General features: G+C 43.1%; 1 protein-coding gene across 6 annotated transcripts in view; it reads left to right on the forward strand.

Annotated features, from left to right (window-relative positions):
* Positions 1–20,225, forward strand: part of MIER2 (MIER family member 2) — a 33,659-nt gene that overhangs the window by 4,637 nt on the left and 8,797 nt on the right. For 3 of the 6 annotated variants that reach the window (XM_075611522.1, XM_075611525.1, XM_075611526.1), the window contains 5 exons: positions 1,410–1,546; positions 1,703–1,819; positions 2,250–2,334; positions 2,761–2,858; positions 3,365–3,428. In XM_075611522.1, the coding sequence (XP_075467637.1) occupies positions 1,410–1,546; positions 1,703–1,819; positions 2,250–2,334; positions 2,761–2,858; positions 3,365–3,428 (501 nt within the window). The remainder of the gene's footprint in view (positions 1–1,409; positions 1,547–1,702; positions 1,820–2,249; positions 2,335–2,760; positions 2,859–3,364; positions 3,429–20,225) is intronic. The other 3 variants (XM_075611523.1, XM_075611524.1, XM_075611527.1) reach the window with 3 other exon arrangements.

The following is a 20,225-nucleotide window of genomic DNA, read 5'->3' on the forward strand; positions in this document are numbered from 1 at the left end:
CGTCTTTTTTCAACCTCATCTATGTAACTATGTAACTATGTAACATCTCCCACCTGATGGATTCCTATTGGCATGCGGGTTTGATGAGATTTTGATCTCCCTAGCTGAAGCAGAAACACCAGCAACTAAACTGGTAACAATCTCAGGAATAGAAGGGTCCCCAGAGGTGCAAATAGAGAGGTTCAGCTCTGCAGGATCCGGCCCGAATTGCTGCTTTGAACTCCACATTTACTACAAAAGAATGCTTCTCTCTTTCAAGTATTTCCAGTACTCTGCCCCTTCCTCTATATCCACTTTAATCTCTCAGTATACCTACTCGCTCGCGGCGCTCTGCTCAGGCCCGTCTCCTCTCCAACCCTGTGTGACTATAATGATCTCATGCCTACAAATCTTCTCACATGCGGCATTCTACATCTGGAGCTCCCTCCCTCTCAATGTCCACCAACTCCCTCCTCTATCTTTGAAGCCCATGTAAAAACCTCACCTGTTCAATGAAGCATTTAAATAGTCCTGCATGACCACTACTCATTAAACCAGGGGTGTGCAAATTTTTTTTGTTTGTGCCCCCCTTCCTGCTCTTTCCCACCCCCGTACCTTTTCTCAGGCATCGGCAGTGTCATTTGACAAAACGTGACGTCGCTTTGCCATTTGACTCCGCATTGTCATGGCGACGCTTCGCCAGACGCCGCCGGAGAGAAGATAAGAGACATAGAGGCCACGCACGCTCCCCCGGCATTTTATTTAAATGTTATGGGGAAGAGCGCTGAAACCTCTGTAAGCACCACCCCCCTCCCCCCCACCCCCGGTTTGCGCACCCCTGCATTAAAACGACAGTATTCTATTATACACACTAACGAATGCACTCCGACGTACTCCTATGTTTTCTGTTGGTTTCCCCACAAGCTGCTTAGATTGTAAGCTCTTCTTAGTTTGCTTTTTCCCATATGTAACATTTACAGATGTAGCAGACGTTGCTCCCGCTAGCACGTTGTAGTGCGGGACACAACGCACCGGGAGCAGACACGATTGTCTTTGAATTAGGCGCACGTGGAAAAGGGGCGGCGCTGACGCATTGTTGCAGCTTCTGGCACGCGCCAGTGAGTGGTAACCTCTGCCACATCATTATATGTTCATGCACTTATACCAGCTGTGTTATTGTACTGTTATAAAAATGGTAAAGCCCTGAATACCTGGTTGGTGTTATAAAAATGTACATACAAACGGGATACAGAGATTGGCACCTCTACAGCTGAATGGACATGAAGAGCCTGGCCTTTGAAGGACTCTGGTATACCTAGTGCTCCTATGTTCGGTGTGCACCTGTATCTGAATCCCCCGTGGCCGCTGGGGGTACTGAAGATCATTACCCCTGATCCCAGTCAGTCACCGCTCTCTGTATTTTCTTCTAGTGGCGATAGCCGGTGAGGGGTTAAGCCTGGCGGGGATCCTGACACGGAAGTGTGGCGGGCACGGGGCGGAGGACGAGCAGGAAGGGGCGCTGTCCTGGGGCAATGGGGAGATGGGGAGGAGCTTCCCCGACACTCAGGTAGGGGGCAGGAATGAGGCAGGGTGGGGACAGTTATATTGCTGTTTGGGGGTAGATTGATGGTATGGCAGTATTAGGGCGCAACAGGGGAAGTTCATATGGTAGGCTGCTCTATATAGATTGCTAATCCTTGCTTTCTCTCTGTTGGGGGCTCAGGAGGGGGAGTTGGCGTTCAATGAGCTGCTGGCATTTTATGGGTACGAGGCCTCGGACCCTCTATCAGACCCAGAGGGGGAGAGTGAGGAATTTGACACATCAGCTTCCCAGGACCTGGTAGGAGCTGCTAGGGCTGGACAAAACTCTCCTCCAGGGATTGTGTACTCTGGGATATAGATACTGGCTTCTCTAGGGCTTAATGGTGATACAGACACTGATACCTCCCCGGCTAAATAGGAAAACAGACACTGGTTCCTCTAGGGCTTCTTAGGTTAGACACTGGCACCTCTAGGGCTTACTGGGTTACATACACTGGCACCTCCTAAGAGAGAGTGGGGATACAGAGCCTGACACCCCAAGGACTGACCAGGGATACAGAGCCTGACACTTCCAGGACTGGGCAGGGATAGAGTGACTGGCAACTCTAGGACTGGATGGGGGGGCGGGTTTAATACGGTGCCTAGCACCTGCACGACTGGACTGCTCAGTGCTCCAATGCTCTGAATGCAGAGTTTATGCATCTGAAAAGGGTTTTCTCTTTTTCCAGGAACAGAAAGCAAAAGGAGGAGTCCCAGAGTCGGGAGAGATGCCCCCCTGCGGAACTCCCAGTCTCTCGCCCCACTCTACAAACTGTACGTGCCTGGGTGGGAGATCATTTGTCTGTTTGGTAGCCAAGGGATTATCCGTTAACCAACAGAATGCCAGGAACTTGTAGGGCAGGGAAAGTGTTAATAGCACAACCCTGTCTATCTATCTATGCAACATTTAAGGGCACTTTTTATAGCGCAGTTGAATTGTGCAGAAGTGGAAGGGTTAACAGTGCAGTAAAAATTACTGCACAGCAGTGAAGGGGTTAATAGCACAGGGAAGTGTGCAGGCATAGAAGGGTTAATGATTTAAAAACAGTCCTTAATACTATGCAGTAGTGATGGTCTTAATTGCAATTAGCAGGAATGCAGTGCGACCATTAATGTATTAATGGCAGCCCATGCAGCAGTTATAGGGGTAGTCTGTGGTCTCTAACAGTGGGGAATAACATTTTCTCGTGTCTCCATCAGCCCTGTCCCCTGCTTGTCATAAGGAAGCTGCCACTCCCCTGTCATTGTCCTCGGAGGACCCTCAGGACAGGACGCTGTCACCTGACGTAGGGGAGAAGGTGAGACGCACTGTAAACCCTCCCCCAGAAAGACTTTGCAAAGAGAGAAACAGCACCAGAATTGAATGACTATTCATATTTTGCAGTTGCTGCATGTTAATGCTGCAGTCCCTATTAAGATTCAAATGACCCAATAGCAGTGACATGTTTTTCAGATACCTAGAAGTATTTATAAATGATTATTATTTAAAGTCTGTTCATAAACATGATTAGTGGAGACTTGGGAGCCGTTTGATTTAATCTGGCTGCTCCCTTTTGTGTGATACTATGTGCTGAACATGAGTTTGCACAGGCAAAGCCCTCCTCTGAAGTCCATGAACCCAAGAGCTTACAGTCTGATTTTTTTTTTGAACCCTGAGAAACAGGGAGATAAAACTCTGGGATCATCTTGGGATCATCTAAAGCGGATTCCTGCTGTGGGTTCTCCCACAGCTAAAGCCAGCATATTGTACACATGGGTGTGTGTTTCATGGTTGTGTTTAACCCCTTGCTGACCTCTGTTTCAGGAGATGATGGTGGGGTCTCAGGCACAGCTGCCGTTTCTGCGTTACACCCCAGCTGGGGAGAGAGGTGAGGAATACTGAGCATCAGTATACAGCGCAGCTTGTTCATTGTCAGGGATGTGTGCACACACCTCTAAGATTGATGGAGGTAAGAGATTTGTACCCTGGATAAATGGCGAAAATAGGAATTCCTCACTAAGACCACAGGGGGAGAGGATATTCGGAGTGTACATAGAGCTGGATTCTTTTCTTTTTTTTTTTTTCCAAACAATTTTTATTTGTTTTTCAGTTATATTCAGGGTGGGGGGGACAATAAAACCAACATAATTAGATCAAAATACAATAAAGAAATAATAATAATAACAGTAGAAATAATATATAACAGTACTAATAACAAAATATGGAGGAGGGGGGACGGCAAGAGACACTAATGGTAATAATCCTAGTAATTTTTGTGCATACATTTATTTAGATTTGTATATCTTGTATTGTCGATATATCTTTATCGTATATCCGTAGAGTTGTTCATAAATGCATTGAGTTTTCCCATTTCTAGAACATCCTGAACTTGTTCCTGAAAGATCTGGTAGGATGGTATAGTTGTCTGTTTCCATTGAAGTGCTATTATACATCTTGCTGCTGTCAGAAGACGTGCAATTAATTTGTTCGTAGCATGTGATACATTTGGTACATGTTTCCCCAAAACCATTATTACAGGATCCATTGGCACAACAACCCCAAGTGCCCTGGTGATCTCTCTCTTAATTTTTCTCCAGAAAAATGTACCTCTACATCCACAATTTCTCCAGCACAGAGCACTTGCTCCTTTATAAATGTGTGCTAATCTGTCCCGTGTTAAATACCATCTCCTCATAATCTTATATCTGTTTTCCTTAATTATAGTACAAACAGACGAGCTCGCTGCAGCCTCCCATATCTCTGTCCAGTCATCCAAAGACATGTATTTTCCTATATCTTTCTCCAGTCTTATACGAGTGCTTTTCTTTCTTATCTATAGAACTCAGAACAGCACACACATTTGAAATCATCCCTTTCGAATGTGTTTGTATTGTGCTTCATCTCTTCAAATAACGTTGGATGTGTATTGCCTTGTGGAAAACATTTTGAGATAATAAATTCCTGATTTGTGTGTATCTGAAATATTCAGAAGATGGAATATTATATTTTTCTTATTTCTTGAAATGTAAATAATTTCCCGAGACACATAGCGTCTTTAATCCTGATTATACCTCTTGCGATCCAGATATTATTCCTTCCTGGTATACATCCTGGGGGGAATTCTTCATTCCTCCATAATGGAGTCATGAGCGAGGGTTGTCCCCTTCACCCCCTTTTTGTCTCCCATGTATCCCAAACATTTAAAGTGAACTTAATAACTGGGAGGTTATACACTTCTTTAGGTCTTTTTTTGGGGGGGATCCACAATAATGAATCTATATTCTGCACAGGGATCTAATTTGCTTCTATCTCCAGCCATTGAATCGCCTGTGTGGGTCTATGCCATGCTGGTAAATGGCTTAATTGTGCTGTGGCATAGTATTTGTTTAGTGACGGCAAGGCTAGACCACCATCTGTTTTTATTGCACTAAGTACGCTTCTTTTTACTCTTGGGTTTGTCTTTCCCCAGATAAATGTATACATTTTGGTTTGCATCTCACTCATAACTTTGGTTGGGACATTCATTGGAAGGCTATGAAATAGATAAAGTAATTTAGGAAGGGAATTCATCTTTACCGATATTACCAATCCACGAAATACAGTATTTATTCCACTCTTCCAGATCCCCTTTAATTGCCAAAAACTGGGCAGTTAGCTTTGTAGAGTTCCGAATACCTAGGGGTCAAATATATCCCCAGATATTTGACCCTATCTTCTTTCCATCTGAAATTAACATTTAGTTTTAGCATCCCTGTCTCCACTCCCGATGCTAGCGCTTCGGATTTTGTCTTCTTTGTTTTATAATTTGAGAAAAAATTGAATGTCGAAATCTCTTCAAATAGATTAGGCAGAGATGTCAGTGGTCTGGTGAGTGTTAGTAAAATACCATCTGCATAAAGAGCTATTTTATATTCTTTGGATTGTTTTACCAAACCTTTAATATCTTTATTAATCCGAATTTTGTTTGCTAACGGGTCCAGATTAAGCGCAAATAACAAAGGTCACAGTGGGCAACCCTGTCTGGTCCCATTATTTATATTGATCACTCCAGAGTTGTTTCCAGCCATTTTAAGCGTGGCTCCCGGTTGATTATAAAGGGCCTTAATTCCATATATTTCCTTTGATACCAAATATCTCTAAAGTTATAAACATATATGACCAGTCTACATGGTCGAACGCTTTTTCAGCGTCGAGTGAAATTAACAGTGTGGGTGTATTTGTTACATTTGCTAAATGGGTGAGGTTTATCAGTCTTCTAATATTATCGGCTGCTTGTCTCCCCAAAACAAATCCCACTTGGTCCAGGTTGATTATTCTGGGGAGCAGTTTATTTAGTCTTGTTGCAATAATTTTACTGTAAATTTTAAATCAGTATTGATTAATGAAGTGGGTCGATAATTACTACAATAGTTATGATCTTTGTACGGTTTTGGGATCACGGAAATTTGTGCTCTTGGCATTGAGGGAGGAATTTCTTTACCTTTCAAAAAAGAGTTAAAAAGTCTCTTTAGAAATGGTGCTAACCGTGTTTTAAATGTTTTATAATAGCTGTTAGAGAGTCCATCAGGACCAGGAGATTTTGAACTTTTAAGTTCTTTGATCACTGCCAGTATTTCATCTTGCGAAATTTCTGCATTGAGTAGGACTCTGTCCTCATCGTTCAGGAATGGTAACTGGCAGGAATCAAGATATATTTCTAAATATTTTGTAAATTTTACAACGTAGAATAATATGCTATAAATTCTTCTTCGACTATCTTTGGATCAAATGTGATATCTCCATCTCTCATTTTGATTGATTTAATAGTTGTAGAAATGTGTACTTTTCTTAATTTCTGTGCCAATAGTCTATCTGCCTTATTACTTTTTTGGTAAAACAGTTGTTTGGTCCATTTTATGGCTTTATCTGCTTTATTAATTTGCAAAATTCTCTCATCTCCCCTAATTTTAAGCATTTTTTTTTATAATTTGAGACTGGTTTTTTTATATGTGGCGTCAACTTCTGCAAGTTCTGTAGAACATTTTGTAATTTTATATTTTCTTCTTCTTCAGTGAGGCGACAGCAATAAACCTTCCCTTAGGACACGCTTTTTGTGCTTCCCAGATGATTGGGAGAGCCATATCGGGTGTGTTATCAATAGAAAAAAATTCTGTTAGGGGTGTGTTTATCTCGTCAACCACAGTGAGATCTCTCAGAAGTGTATTACAGGCATACCCCGCATTAACGTACGCAATGGGACCGGAGCATATATGTAAAGTGAAAATGTACTTAAAGTGAAGCACTATTTTTTCCCACTTATCGATGTATGTACTGTACTGCAATTGTCATATACGTGAAGAACCGATGTAAATAAGGCATGTGTAACAGGCTAGGGAGCTTATATTGCTGTTCAGGACGTGCTGACAGGCGCATGCGTGAGCTTCCATTTGCCTATTGGGCGATGTGTCCTTACTCGCGAGTGTACTTAAAGTGAGTGTCCTTAAACCGGGGTATGGCTGTATTTAGCTTCCACATTAGGTCTCAGGGTTAATATCTTTAAATGTTCAATTTACCAGTGCGTGGTCGGACCAGGTAATTGCATTGATCTTTGTATCTTTTACTGCTGGGATTAGTGACAATTAAATGAAAAAATAATCGATTCTCGAGAATACTAAATGTGGTGTTGAATGGAATGTATAGTCTCTCTCTTTAGGGTGCTGTAAGCTCCAAATGTCCCATAATGCTATGTCTTGTATGCATCTCGCCAAATCTGTAATTTTTTTTGTCTTGTGTGCTCAGAGTTTTTTTTGGAGGGGGGGGAGAATGTATCTATTTTAATATCGTATCATTGAAATCTCCTGCCATAATTATTTTTCCTTCAGCAAAATTCGATAATCTAGAAAAAATCGTCTCACAAAAACGTGCTTGATTCTCATTTGGAGTGGAAATATTAGCTAAGGTGATAGTTGTGTTTCCGAGTTTGCCCTTGGGGAACAAAAAACTACTTTCTTTGTCCGAGTCCCTTTTCTCCAGGGCAAATGGTACCGACTTTCTCACTAATATGGCTACTCCTCTTTTCTTCACCTGTGCTGATGCGAAAAACACCGAAGAGAAGACTCGGTCGAAAAGTCTGGGCTGATCCTGTTTCCTGAAATGAGTCTCCTGTACAAAAGCAATATCCAACATTTGCATATTAAAATCCTGTAAAGCTAGTTTTCATTTTCTATGATTGTTTAGCCCTTTGACATTCAGGGTACCTAATTTTAGCATGTCAAAACCATACCGTGCTTGCTAGACATTTATGTTGCTTTGTATGTAAGGTGGAATTCTGTCGTGTTTACAGCCTATCTCTTAACCTTAAACTAGGGGAGGGTGGGCAAGAACAGAGCAAAAGAACAACAACACATATATAATAACATATACTTAAAGTTGCTAACCTAAACTACCCCTGTGGGTTTTCCGGAGATTAAAGGACAGCAATCTAGCCCCCAGGGGTTTCAGAAGGGTGAGGGGATACCTCTGAGGGTGGGGGTTCCCTTTTCCCTAGAAAAAAAGAACAAAAGGGGGAACGGGATAGGGACGCCTAACATAAAATCAAAAACAACCAAAAGTAACTTGTAGGGGCTTCTGGAGCTCCTGAGTCCTTTTCCTCTGTTGGACCAATTGGACCAATTGTATAGTCTTTGAATAAATTATTTTCTTCGACCGAACCTTTGGTCATGGTACTGTGTTCATTCACCAGGTGATTTTTGAGTTCTTGCTTGATCTTCTTGATCTATGTATTGGCTTCCTCTCTTTGACTTCGTCTGGGTCCAGATGGGTGCTCGTGCAGGTCTGTTAGGTGAACCAGTTGGCGGAGGTGATGGTGATTTTAGTTATTTCTCCCTCCTCTGGCATCTTCACCACTAATGTTGATCCATTATGCCAAATTACTATCTTGAATGGGAAGCCCCACTTATACCTAATTTGGTGGCGCCTCAGTTTCTTTGTGACTGCTTGCGGTTCCTTACTTTCGAGCAGAGTGGAGGGGGCAAGGTCACTAAATAAAGGGGGAAAATCCAAACAGGAAATAGCCGGTGCACAGCAAAATAGCAATGCTGGACGTAGTGACCAAAAAAGGAGTTTATTAAATAAAATCCATACAAATGGGATACTTGCAAATCCTCTAACGCGTTTCGCACGGCGTAGGTACTTTGTCAAAGAGCAGTTTTTTTCATGTTCCTGTGCAGGACAGATCTATTAAGACCGTTCTCCCTCCACAGCAGAGGTAAATGAGAATTTTCACAGGTAGTGTTAAGGCCTGCATACTGGTCATGCCGTAACGTGGCTGCAGGCTTATAACGCTTTGGCCAAATGTTTAACTAAATGACCCTTACTCATGAGAATACAAGCATTATACAGTGCAGGATGGTTATCAGGGGGCTTAAAGCATATAGAGATACTCTGCTAATTATACTATGCAGTGTGTTCATTATCAAAGGGCTGCATGTGTGTTGAAATAGGCTCGATCACTGTACCGTTCGGCTTGCTCTTTTGGCTGCATATAGAGATCACTAAACTGCATGCCACGGTATTTGGAGTAGGTAACATATGGTTAAGAGATTAAAAAATGAATAAAACAAACTGCAACACCTCAAAAAGAACATTACATTCTATTCTTCTCAGTGGCGTTTACTCAGCAGAGGGGGGCCCTATGTGACACAGCAGCATAAAGCTATTTAATAAGCTCAGTGACAGTGTTGCAATACGTCTCATATTACTAATATTATCTTTTATTTGTATGGCGCCAACATATTCCGTAGCGCAGTAAAATGCTGGTGGGAGGACAATAACGTTGTTGAGACAAACGGAGACAGCAGGAAGGGGGTCCCTGCCCCAAGGAGCTTTGCATCTAAAAGGAGGGGAGTGGAGACACAAGGAATCGTGTGTGTGTGTGTGTGTGTCAGCACGGGTGTGATTATCAACATCGGGATCCTGAGAGGTTCAAAAGCTTGTAACATATCAACTACTTGTTGGTCCAATAAAAGGCATCATATTACCTATTCCCTCTCCCTCCTTAGTTACTATATGGAAGAAAGGACCAACACGGCTACCCACCCTTTTATTTGCCAACATCAGGACTGAATATGCGGTTCTAGGATGAAAGTAAAAGAAAGAAGTCAGGAGAGTGTTGATAGGTGTCCTGGTTAAACGTGTGTTTTTAATGAACTTTTAAATGTAGGTTTGGTAGGGGAGAGCCTGTGCGTGCTACAGAATTCCAGAGTTGGGGTGCAGCACAGAAGACGTCTTCGAGGCGGGAGTGAGAGGAAGTAATAAGGGAGGTGGAGATCTGTAGATTGCGTGTGCTGTACTTGGAAATTAGGTCATAGATGTAGAGAGGAGTGGCAGGGTTATGTATAGCTCTGTAGGTGAGCACAAATGTCTTCAAATTGACTCTGTTGGGTATGGGTAACCAATGTAGTGACTTGCATGGGAGTGCAGCAGAGGAAGAGCGGTTGGTGAGATAAATGAGCCTGGCAGCAGCATTTGAATGAACTGGAGAGGATGCAAAGGGGATGACCAACTAGAAGCAGCGGAGATGGAAACATGATTTGTAGAGGTACCGAATGTGCGGGATGACGGAGAGGAGTTAAGAATGACACCTATTCATCTATTTTAGGTTATTGGGATTATGGTGAAGTCATCTTTTGCATGTGAGAAATATGGTTGAGTTAGGAGTGAATATAAATTCAGTTTTTTTTTTTTACATGTTAAGTTTAAGATGGTGATTGGACATCCACGAGGATATGGCAGAAAGACCGTTCGTTATACAGTTATTTTATCACATTTCCTATGTACTAACCTTGGCCCCTTGGAGATGCACTTACCAGAACACCCTCCTACTGTCCCTGTAAGCTCTCCCCACATACCACTTAGTCTGTAAGCTCTTTGGGGCATGGACTCCTTTTCCTATTGTTTTGTCTGAAGCGCTTATTTCCATTGTGTTATAGTACTATGTCACGTGTATTGTATAGCGCTATGTACCTGGATGGATACATACAGTACATACCCAAAAACTTGAATGATCATTTTTTTTCATTCATGCCATGTGGTTTTAAAGTGCCCATTTCTTTATAACTTGTATTTTTAATAAGATTTTCAACAGTAAAATGGGAAGGAGGGGGGGGGGGCAACAACCATCTTATACATAGTTTTTCATACATCAAGAATACACATTACTTATATTATTTTTTAAATTCAAAATTCAAATTTTAGCCAAATAATACTCCTCATGGAGCCTTTCCCTCGTTCCTTTCCTCTCACACTTATGGGTAGCTTCTCGTCTCCCATAAGGCCTCGATTATACCAAGAGCTGCAGGGCGGCAGTGCTATTCTGTGATATCCCCCTGCGCTGCCGCCGAGCAGCATCTTGATTATACCGGGGAGACAGGGCAAAGGAGGCGTGGCATGAGCGGTTCGCCCTCATTGGCTGAACCGCTCACGTGACGTGACCGTCGCCAGCCAATAACAAAATCTCCAGTCGTCCGCCCTGCAGCTCCAGGCGGCGCGCACACCACTACTGGTATGTTAACTGTAATTGGATTGATGTCTTTTGTTTTTGAGCCACGCGCGACGCCACTGATGTTTTTCTGTATTATCACGGCCTAACTCTCCACTCAATCCACTTGCTCAACTCAATTATCCTCTTACATCCCATGGTTCCGATACCCTATAAAACTTCCTTGCAGTGTGATTTAAGAATGAGGGGAGTTTCTCCATTAGTTGAACTTCATTTATTCTTCTAATAACTTCTCTTCTTGAGGGGGGGGGGGGAGGAGTTCCACGCCGCTGCCACAGCGCACCTAGCTGCTGTTAATACATGTGAAATTAGTTTGAGCATGTAGAGGTTCACATTTTCCATTGGTTTGGCTAGGATTATTAGAATTGGGACTAACGGGACCGTAATACCCACAACATCCTTTATTCATTTCAGTAATTCTGTATTGCCGGGCAGAACCACAAAATATGCGCTAAATCTTGTATCTGTCCACATCCCCTCCAACACATATCCGATGTCTCTGGATTCATCTGCTTTAGTCTCTTGGGGGTGTAATACCCCCTTATTAGCCCTTTTTGGTATTTTCTTATTTTACATAATTCTTCAAATAGTGTGGGTTTTGGGTATTCTTCTCTTTGAAGACTCTGTTTTACAAAATGTTGGGCTTGCATGTATTTAAACATCTCGGACTGTGGGAGGTTGTATTTTTCTCTCAATTCCTCAAACTGCATTAGTTTGTCCCTCCTCAGTAAATCTCTCACCTCTAAAAATCCCCCTATCCCTCCAGCTATCGTATCCCTGTCCTTGCATGCCAGGGAGAAATCCTGGGTTACCAAACGGAGGGGTGTGTCTAGAAGGATACAGGTGAAAGAGGCAGTGCACTGCCAAAAAGCAGGAGGAGACTCACAGCTGCATAAAAACGGCTTTATTCCATAATTGGGTCAAACATTACCCCCAAGAGCAACAGCAGGTAACACACCTACGCGTTTTGGGCCGTGTGTCCTTTGTGAGTCTAGAAGGGTTTGACATCACCTTATATATTATTATTTTTTTGGCCATCTGCCAGATTTTCAATGTAATCCCGATCACTGCTGGTTCAGATTGCCTCCCCTTCCTGGGCCCAATTCCCGACCACAGCAGAGAGGGCAACCCAATCGTTTTTTTGACTAAACTTTCCCAGATCTACCCAACCATATAGCCCACTCGGAGAGTGCCAATAAACCATCTGTTTCATATGCGAAACTATATAGTATTTTAGAATATCTGGGACCGCCAGGCCTCCCCCTTCTCTAGTTTCCAACATAATTGACCTAGCTGTTCCTTGGCTGTTTATTTCTCCAGATAAATTACATGATCCGATTTTGAATTTCTTTTATACGGGATCGGGAGTGTCTGGAAATGATGCAAAAGTCTGGGGAGAATGTTAATTTTGGCTGCTGTTATACGCCCTACCCAAGATATATCATGGGACTAAGACAAAAATAGACAGCACTCACAATAGCATATGTGGAATTTAAACTGGTGCAGCGTGGAACACGGAGGAACCCTATTTCCTCCACAACAATAGATACAAAAAATGGTTCCCAGCACTCAGAAAAGACAAAAGAAAAATGGATATAAGCCAAAATAGTTTAATAAAAAATGGAACAATGGAACAATATAAAAACAATATATGGAACAATATAGAAAAAACATATGTAAGGGAAAAAGGGAGAAAACAGGGAAACGGGGAGGAAGAACCACCCTTCCTTCTTCATTGTGGTTTCTTTAAAAATTCTACTTGTCGCTCATTAGGTGCTCATTAGGTGCATATATATTCACTAGCGTGATCTGTAATCCTGAGAGTAGGCCGTAAACTACAAGGAATCTCCCTTCTCGATCTATTTTAACCTCTGGGGCCTGAAAGGGTATATCGTGCTTTATTAGGATCGCTACCCCCCCTTTTTTTTTTTTTTACGAGAGAGAGCGATGAATAAAACGCTGTGGGATATGTCCCCCTAAAGGTGTTTGGAGGTTCCCGTGTGTCAAAATGTGTCTCTTGCAGCAGGACAATATCTGCTTTTAATTTCCTGAATTCTCTTAGGGCCAGTCTACGTTTACCATTGACATTTCAGCCCTTCACATTTTGGAACACTACCTTTATTGGAACTTGGTTAGCCATTGTGGTTTTCCTGTATCTCTCATCTTTGTCTGTATTTCAGGTCCCATTTGTCTGGGTACTTCTATCTTGATTAGATCTGTGTTGGGTGTCTGAGGACTCAATGAGTGTTGCATCTTTCAGTTCTTGGTGGTTGAGGGTAAAAGGGGGGTGTAAATTTGGGGGGAGGGAAGCTCTCCTATGGCTGGAGAGTGGGTTAGAAACAACAATTGGGTCGTAGGATAAGATGAGTGTAACCTGCCACTCATCCCTGTCTTGCGGCCAGTCGTCCCTATTTGGCTTGGCCTAGCAGGAATATGGCCCTACTGGGGGCACCCGAATATCGGGCATCATGGTCTCCTTCCACCATTCATCCCGTCACTACCTTAGCTCTACCTCCAAAACTTGTCCTTAGTCTATTCTATTTTGAGCACCTAGTTTTAACAATTAACCAACTTTTTAAACTTTTAAAGCTTATAAAACACCTCCCTGGATCTCGTCTCTCCTATCTTATGGTCTTATCTGATAGCAGCCCCAGCAAGGGAGTAGAGAGGTGGTGGAAGGGGAGCATCTTCAGAGAAAAAGTATACATACATCTTTATATTTATTCTTTATAATTATTTCACTATACCCCTGAGAGGGTAGGCACCTCCCCCCAAGGCACACTTCCCTCTATCTTTTCCCGGTATCTGGGTCACACATATAAGGGTGTCTTCTCTAAATATATATATTGGACCAGTATCGTCCGTCTCTCTCAAATATCTTAATGTCTTTTACGCCTTTTTCTTGAGCCTCTAGTGGGGTTCAACCCACATTAGTCCCATCACTCCAGCCCCATTGGGCCTAGGCTCACTCACCCCTAGCCTGGCCCTGGCTCTTCAAATTATCCAGTGGGGCCTCTTCTTTCTACCGGTTTAGTTCCGCCACCCACCTGAGAGACACCAGACGTGGGCGGTGGGGGGGGGGGGGTTCTTATCTCTGTAATTCAAATAGGAAACAGAGAAAAAGAAAGAAAAACATGCCCAACAGGGGCTACTCAGTCAGTCAGGCTATGCAAACTCTCCGGGCAAAGACAATGCGGTAGACCCAGGCACTTCACTTTAGGTGTCGGCGATCAATGAAAGATCTCTTCTGGATCCTCTCCGGAGCTCGGTTGGTCTAGATCATTTCCTCTTTGGTCTGCCTCTGCATACACCGATCTCCTTCTTTCTGGTCTGTCGTCGCGGGTCCGCCTCGGTTGTCCCGTTCTGCTTTTAGGATCCAGGCCTAACGCTGAGAGAAACGCAGCTGCTTCCTCTGGATAGCGGAGCGAGGCTCATTTTTCCCCCTGCTGCCAGCTATTAGGCGAAACGGGAAGTCCCATCTATAGCGTATCTCCTTATCCTGTAGGATCGCCGTCACTGGTCTTAACACTTTCCTTCTTTAAATAGTCAATCAGGACAGATCTTGAAAAATCTGAATGGGGGAGTTTTCGAATTCAATGGAGCTCCTGTTCCTGCACCCCTTTATTATTCTTTTTTTGGTCGTATAATAGTGCAGTATCACCACTGTGTCCCTGTTCCTCTTAGGACCTTCAAATCTTGGACCCAGTGCTCGTGGGCTGTCCATCTGTAATTCCCTATCTTGTAATAGGGTCAATTGGTAGAAACAGTCTTTTAAGGTAAGGCTGCAGTGCCTCTGCGGATACTGTCTCTGGGACATTCAAAATCCGCAAGTTCTACCTCCGCTCCCTATTCTCCATATCATCCATGCTGTCTCTCATGGCTCCTCATTGAGCCTCATCATCTGTATTAACTTGATTTTGCAGGGTGGCATCCATTTTATTTTCCAGCTCTGTGATCCTTTTTGCTGGTGAGGAGATTTCAGATTTTAACTCCACCACTGCTTTATCCAGTGCTGCTTGAAATGCCTCCTGCATATCTTTTAAGATATCTTTAAGGTCTTTTTTTTGTGAGGGCTGTGCTTCCCTCTTCCTCTTGCTCCGAATCGAATGATGAGCTCTTGCTGGCGCATCTCGCCGCCATCTTCACCTCCCTCTGGCAGCGTGGGCTGTTTGTGACTGATGCAGGAGAGATCGGGTGCGGAGCACTTCCTATCTGTATTCGAAGGCTTCCCCCGCAGGTTGCTGTGCTTTTTGAGGTTTTTTTGTGTCGTTTTTGGAGGCTTATTTTTAAATTTTATCCGTGAGATGCACGGAGCCGGAACAGCAGACGTGCATGTGCTCTAACATCACACACACGCCCCCTAAAGTGCCCATTTCAAACATCCACTGGCATTACACCTTATTTTACTACAGCCTCTCCCAACACTGACAGCACACAACTACCCTCACCACACTCAACCCTCTTGAAACCCTGAATAGACCCTAGCATTGCAATGCAGCAAAACATTTTGACAAGGAAAAGACACACCTCTGCTGTTTAGTCTGTACACACTCACTTGGCTCACAACAGCTTCATGCAGCATTACCTACATCTGTGATAATGAACCTGGTATGTACCTCAACTTTGTTCTTTCTCGTGGCCTCATGGAAATGTTACTCTCTTTATCCACTACAAACTCCTCCCTCCTGGCCCACACCCGACATCACCATACACCCTGGATTACTCAAAAGCCTTGCACTATCTACTGAATGTTGGTGGAGAACTCTGAAAACCAGCACACCAACCACCATTTACTCTAATGGCAAACATCACAAATGTACAACTTGCAAACAACTACTCATACTGTTACTCTCATTAGCAGGTGATATTAAACTTAACCCGGGCCCTCCCTTTTCAACTCTGTCCCATACCCCAGAGAATACCCCCTTCAAATTCCATAAAAGACTATCTGTCGCCCATATAAATATCCAGAGCCTGCTGCCCAAACTGGATGAACTAAGGGCATGGTGCCTTATGAATAAACCCAAAGCCATCGTTCTCAAAGAAACATGGCTAACCCCTAAAACTCCCGATGCAAATATCGATATTCAGGGATACTCCATATCTAGGAGAGATAGGTCAAAGAGAGGTGGGTTGTTATTTTATATTACAGACACCTTACAATTTACACTGTTAAATTGCCCCCAAGCCCATCCTCTTTTGAAATCCTAGTTGGTAAAATCTGCCTCCCCTTTTCTAAGCCTATCTTGGTTGCTGGCATCTACTGACCCCTAAAGCCCCTCTCCAGTCCCTGACTGATATCACCCAGTTTCTTGGATCAATTTCCTCTCTGAATGAGAAAAGTGAGCTGCTAGTTCTTGGGGATTTCAACTTCAATTGGCTCGACCCTAAAACCACAAAATCCAGATATAACTCAAGTCACTTAACCTAACATAACTAATTTCCCAACCCACACGGACAAACCTGAAATCTCACAATCATTCCTTACTAGACTGGATTATCTCCTCAACCGAGCAGAATCCAATCCTCTAGCATCCTTCCTGACATTTTCAGTGACCATGCAATAGTGTACTGTGTAAGGAAAATTAAACCACCCCAATCAAGCCCTAATGTTCTCCTCACTAGAACATTTAGAAACTTTAACCCACAACAGTTTCTGGCTGACATTACCAATTACCCCTGGTACAGAATCGACTTAATTCCCGACCCCGATTCTGCGCTTGACTATTTCCAATCCGAGTTCTTAAAACTCTGATACCCGTGCTCCACTACGCAGAATAACAGTACGGGGGCCCACCTTCCGTGGGTTACATCTGACCTTATAGCACTCTACCATTTCAGGGATGCCTTGTGGAAAAGCTACAAAGTAACTAAAACTACCAAGAATCTTAATCACTACAGATGCCTGCGGAAAATGTGCACAAGGCAAATAAGACACGCAAAAGCACAATATTACTCTGACAATCTTCACCAGAATACATCAAACCCAGCTAACTTCTGGAAGGTTCTCAACAATATATTACAGCATTCTAACCATCAACAACCAAGTAATATCACTAAGGAGGATATTACTCTGACAAATCCCACTGACATTGCAAATGCATTCAATGATTACTTTGTGGGATGTGCTACTAACTTATTAGCAAAACGCAAACCAAACCACAAACATGAACCTCATTCTGAAAGTACCCCTATAGCCCCACCCTCTCCCAACACTGCTCACAACTTTCAATTTGTCCCAGTATCCGAAGAGATTACACAAGCGCTCCTCAAACTAAAGCTAAGCCGCCAATGTGGACCCGATTTACTACAATCTAAGTTCCTAAGACTTGGTGCCCCAGCCATTGCCAAACCAATTGCTTCCATAATCAACTCTATCCTGTCTGCAGGCCATATCCCTAAGACCTGGAAAACTGCCAGAGTTGTCCCAATCTTCAAAAGTGGGGACAAAAACACTGTCTCAAACTACAGGCCAATCTCTCTTTTCCCAATACTATCCAAAGTCATGGAAAAATGTGTTCACTCCCAACTAAGCAATTACTATACAAAGACAAATTTCATTAGCCAATTCCAATTTGGCTTTCGCCCCAAACACTCCACCGTAACTACCCTGCTAAAAGTTTGCAATGAGATACAGTGTGGAATGGAACTGGGACAACTCACTAGTGCAATATTCCTAGATTTTGCAAAGGCTTTTGATACTGTTGATCATGTTATCCTGCTTAACAAACTCCAGTGCTCTGGAACAGGGAAGCATGCTTTAAACTGGTTCCATTCCTACATAGAAGGTACTGTAGATCCCAACATGTGTCTATCTCAGGCTCCAACTCCAACCCCTTGGATATCACCTGTGGTGTCCTGCAAGGCTCTGTTCTGGGGCCCCTACTCTTCTCAGTGTTCATCAATGATCTTCCTACAGCTTGTAAGGGAGCCTCAATACACATGTATGCAGATGACACAATCCTATATGCACACAGCCATAGCCTTTCCGACCCTGAAAACATACCGCAGTCTGACTTTTCGAGAAAATTGGATTTCCCAAAACAAACTGTTTTTAAACACTGACAAGACTGTAACAATGGTATTTGGGACCAAGGCTACATTTTTAAAGCTTCCAATGACTGAGCTCCAGATCAGAACCAACGCTGACACCACCCTAACTCCTGTTACTAGTTTTAAATACTTGGGCATATGGTTTGACTCCCACTTAACATTCAGGATGCACTTTGATACCCTGACATTCAAAACCTATGCCAAACTAGGGGTACTTTACAGGAACAAATCCTCCCTAAGTCTGCTGGTCAGAAAGCGTACAGCTTTTAATTTTTTCGTACAATCCAGGGGGAGCATATTGGGCGAAAAATATAAGTGCCGCCGTATTTCAATGTTGGGAGAAATGTTGCAGGCTCTATATACAGCCTACTCACAAGATGCAGGATGTAAAAAAGCAGCGATTGTAAATGTCGTGTGGCTGGAGGTTCTCCAAAGGTAAATTGTAGTCTATGATCCCAACAGTGGGCTCAGGGGAGATTTATCCAATATAAGAGGATGGAGAGAGGCTACACAGCGCAGATCAATAGTGTAAAAGAAACATTTTATGTAAAGAATAAGACACACTTACAATAGTGCAATAAAAATCAAGCATGGAACACACAAATGTGTAAGCAGAATCAATGCAGCACAGTGTTCCTCACCGCCTCCTCTTCATTTGTTTGTTGTCTCCCGTGATCGATAGGGACCCAGCGTGGCTTGCGCTCCGTCGCGTCCTGTCGGACCTGTGACGTAACACCTGCCCTGATCCTCGCGAGAAGACGCCCGGTGGGAACTGCTTGGAATTGATCTTAAGCGTAACAGTGGTCTTCCCACTCTACGCGTTTCGCCTGGGTAATGACCACGGCTTCGTCAGGACACTCCTGACGAAGCCGTGGTCATTACCCGGGCGAAACACGTGGAGTGGGAGGACCTCTGTTACGCTTAGGATCGCAGGGGATCAATTCCCCCCTGAAGAAGTGTGAGCATCACACAAAACACGTGTTGAGGATATGACATCAGCTTGGCGTCCGTGAGCGGGTCTCATTGCGGAGTTTAGCAGCGCTGGTGGTTGCGGTAGCAGTCCGGTCATCACATAGAAGCACGGTTGTATAGGGAACAGGGGATCCTTGGGGCTTACATCTGTGCCTCTGTGCTGTGTTATTTAACCCTTGGTACCCATTGGATTTTTGTCTGTATGTTGTGGGTATACTTATTGCTTAACTACCTTGTTACTGTGCACATCAGACCTTACCTTACCCATTGAAGCTGAGAGATTCATGCTCATACTATATGCAATTGCTTCTTAACAGGTTATCTGCATATTGTTATTTGTACATCCACATGAACCACGCTGTTTTGGTAGTATCATTTGAGTAGTTCATTTATACATATTGCTCCTACTATTGTATATACCTTGTTATATGAGCATTAAGTGTTACTTACTACCGCTCCCCTAATAGGGGTTATTGCTTTCATATATTTTAGTCGCACATGTTATATAGATTTTCACTTGTGTTTCGGCGTCATTATTTGATATTATTAAAATTGTATTGTTTTGTATTTTAGCAGTGGATGCCTGTGCCATTTCCCTTGGCTACTAGGTATTCTTTGAGCGGGAGTATATGTTCCCCTGTTTTGACCATATGCACTTTTTCCGTTTTTGTGGACACATCAGTTCTTCTATGGGAAATTGTATCCTTATGTACATATTTATACTCTTTATGGTACAATAGTTCCTGTGGTGGATACTATATCTTTATGTACATTACTATTTCCTCTACCTTGAGTGCAATGTGAAAAGGGGACTGCTGTGACCGTGTCACTTTCTCTGTATCTTGAGACTGCACTTTAAGCCCATATTCATTATTTAACTGTAACTTGAATTTATTTTGGTACACAGCCGAAGTAACAAAACTTGTATCAGTGTCCAATTATTTCCGGACCTAACTGTATATGAGTTAAACTCATTTTAGGCTGCTGGGAGGGATGGCTGCTTTAAAGCATAAATTACATCGTCTTCATTCAATGTGAAAAAAAAAATATTTTCTAGGTATACAACAGCTTGTGTGTGGGTGAAACGTGGGCCTTATTCTATATTGCCCAAAGCGGACTTTC

Source organism: Ascaphus truei, chromosome 8, assembly GCF_040206685.1.
Source record: "Ascaphus truei isolate aAscTru1 chromosome 8, aAscTru1.hap1, whole genome shotgun sequence".
NCBI classification, from domain to species: Eukaryota; Metazoa; Chordata; class Amphibia; order Anura; family Ascaphidae; genus Ascaphus; species Ascaphus truei.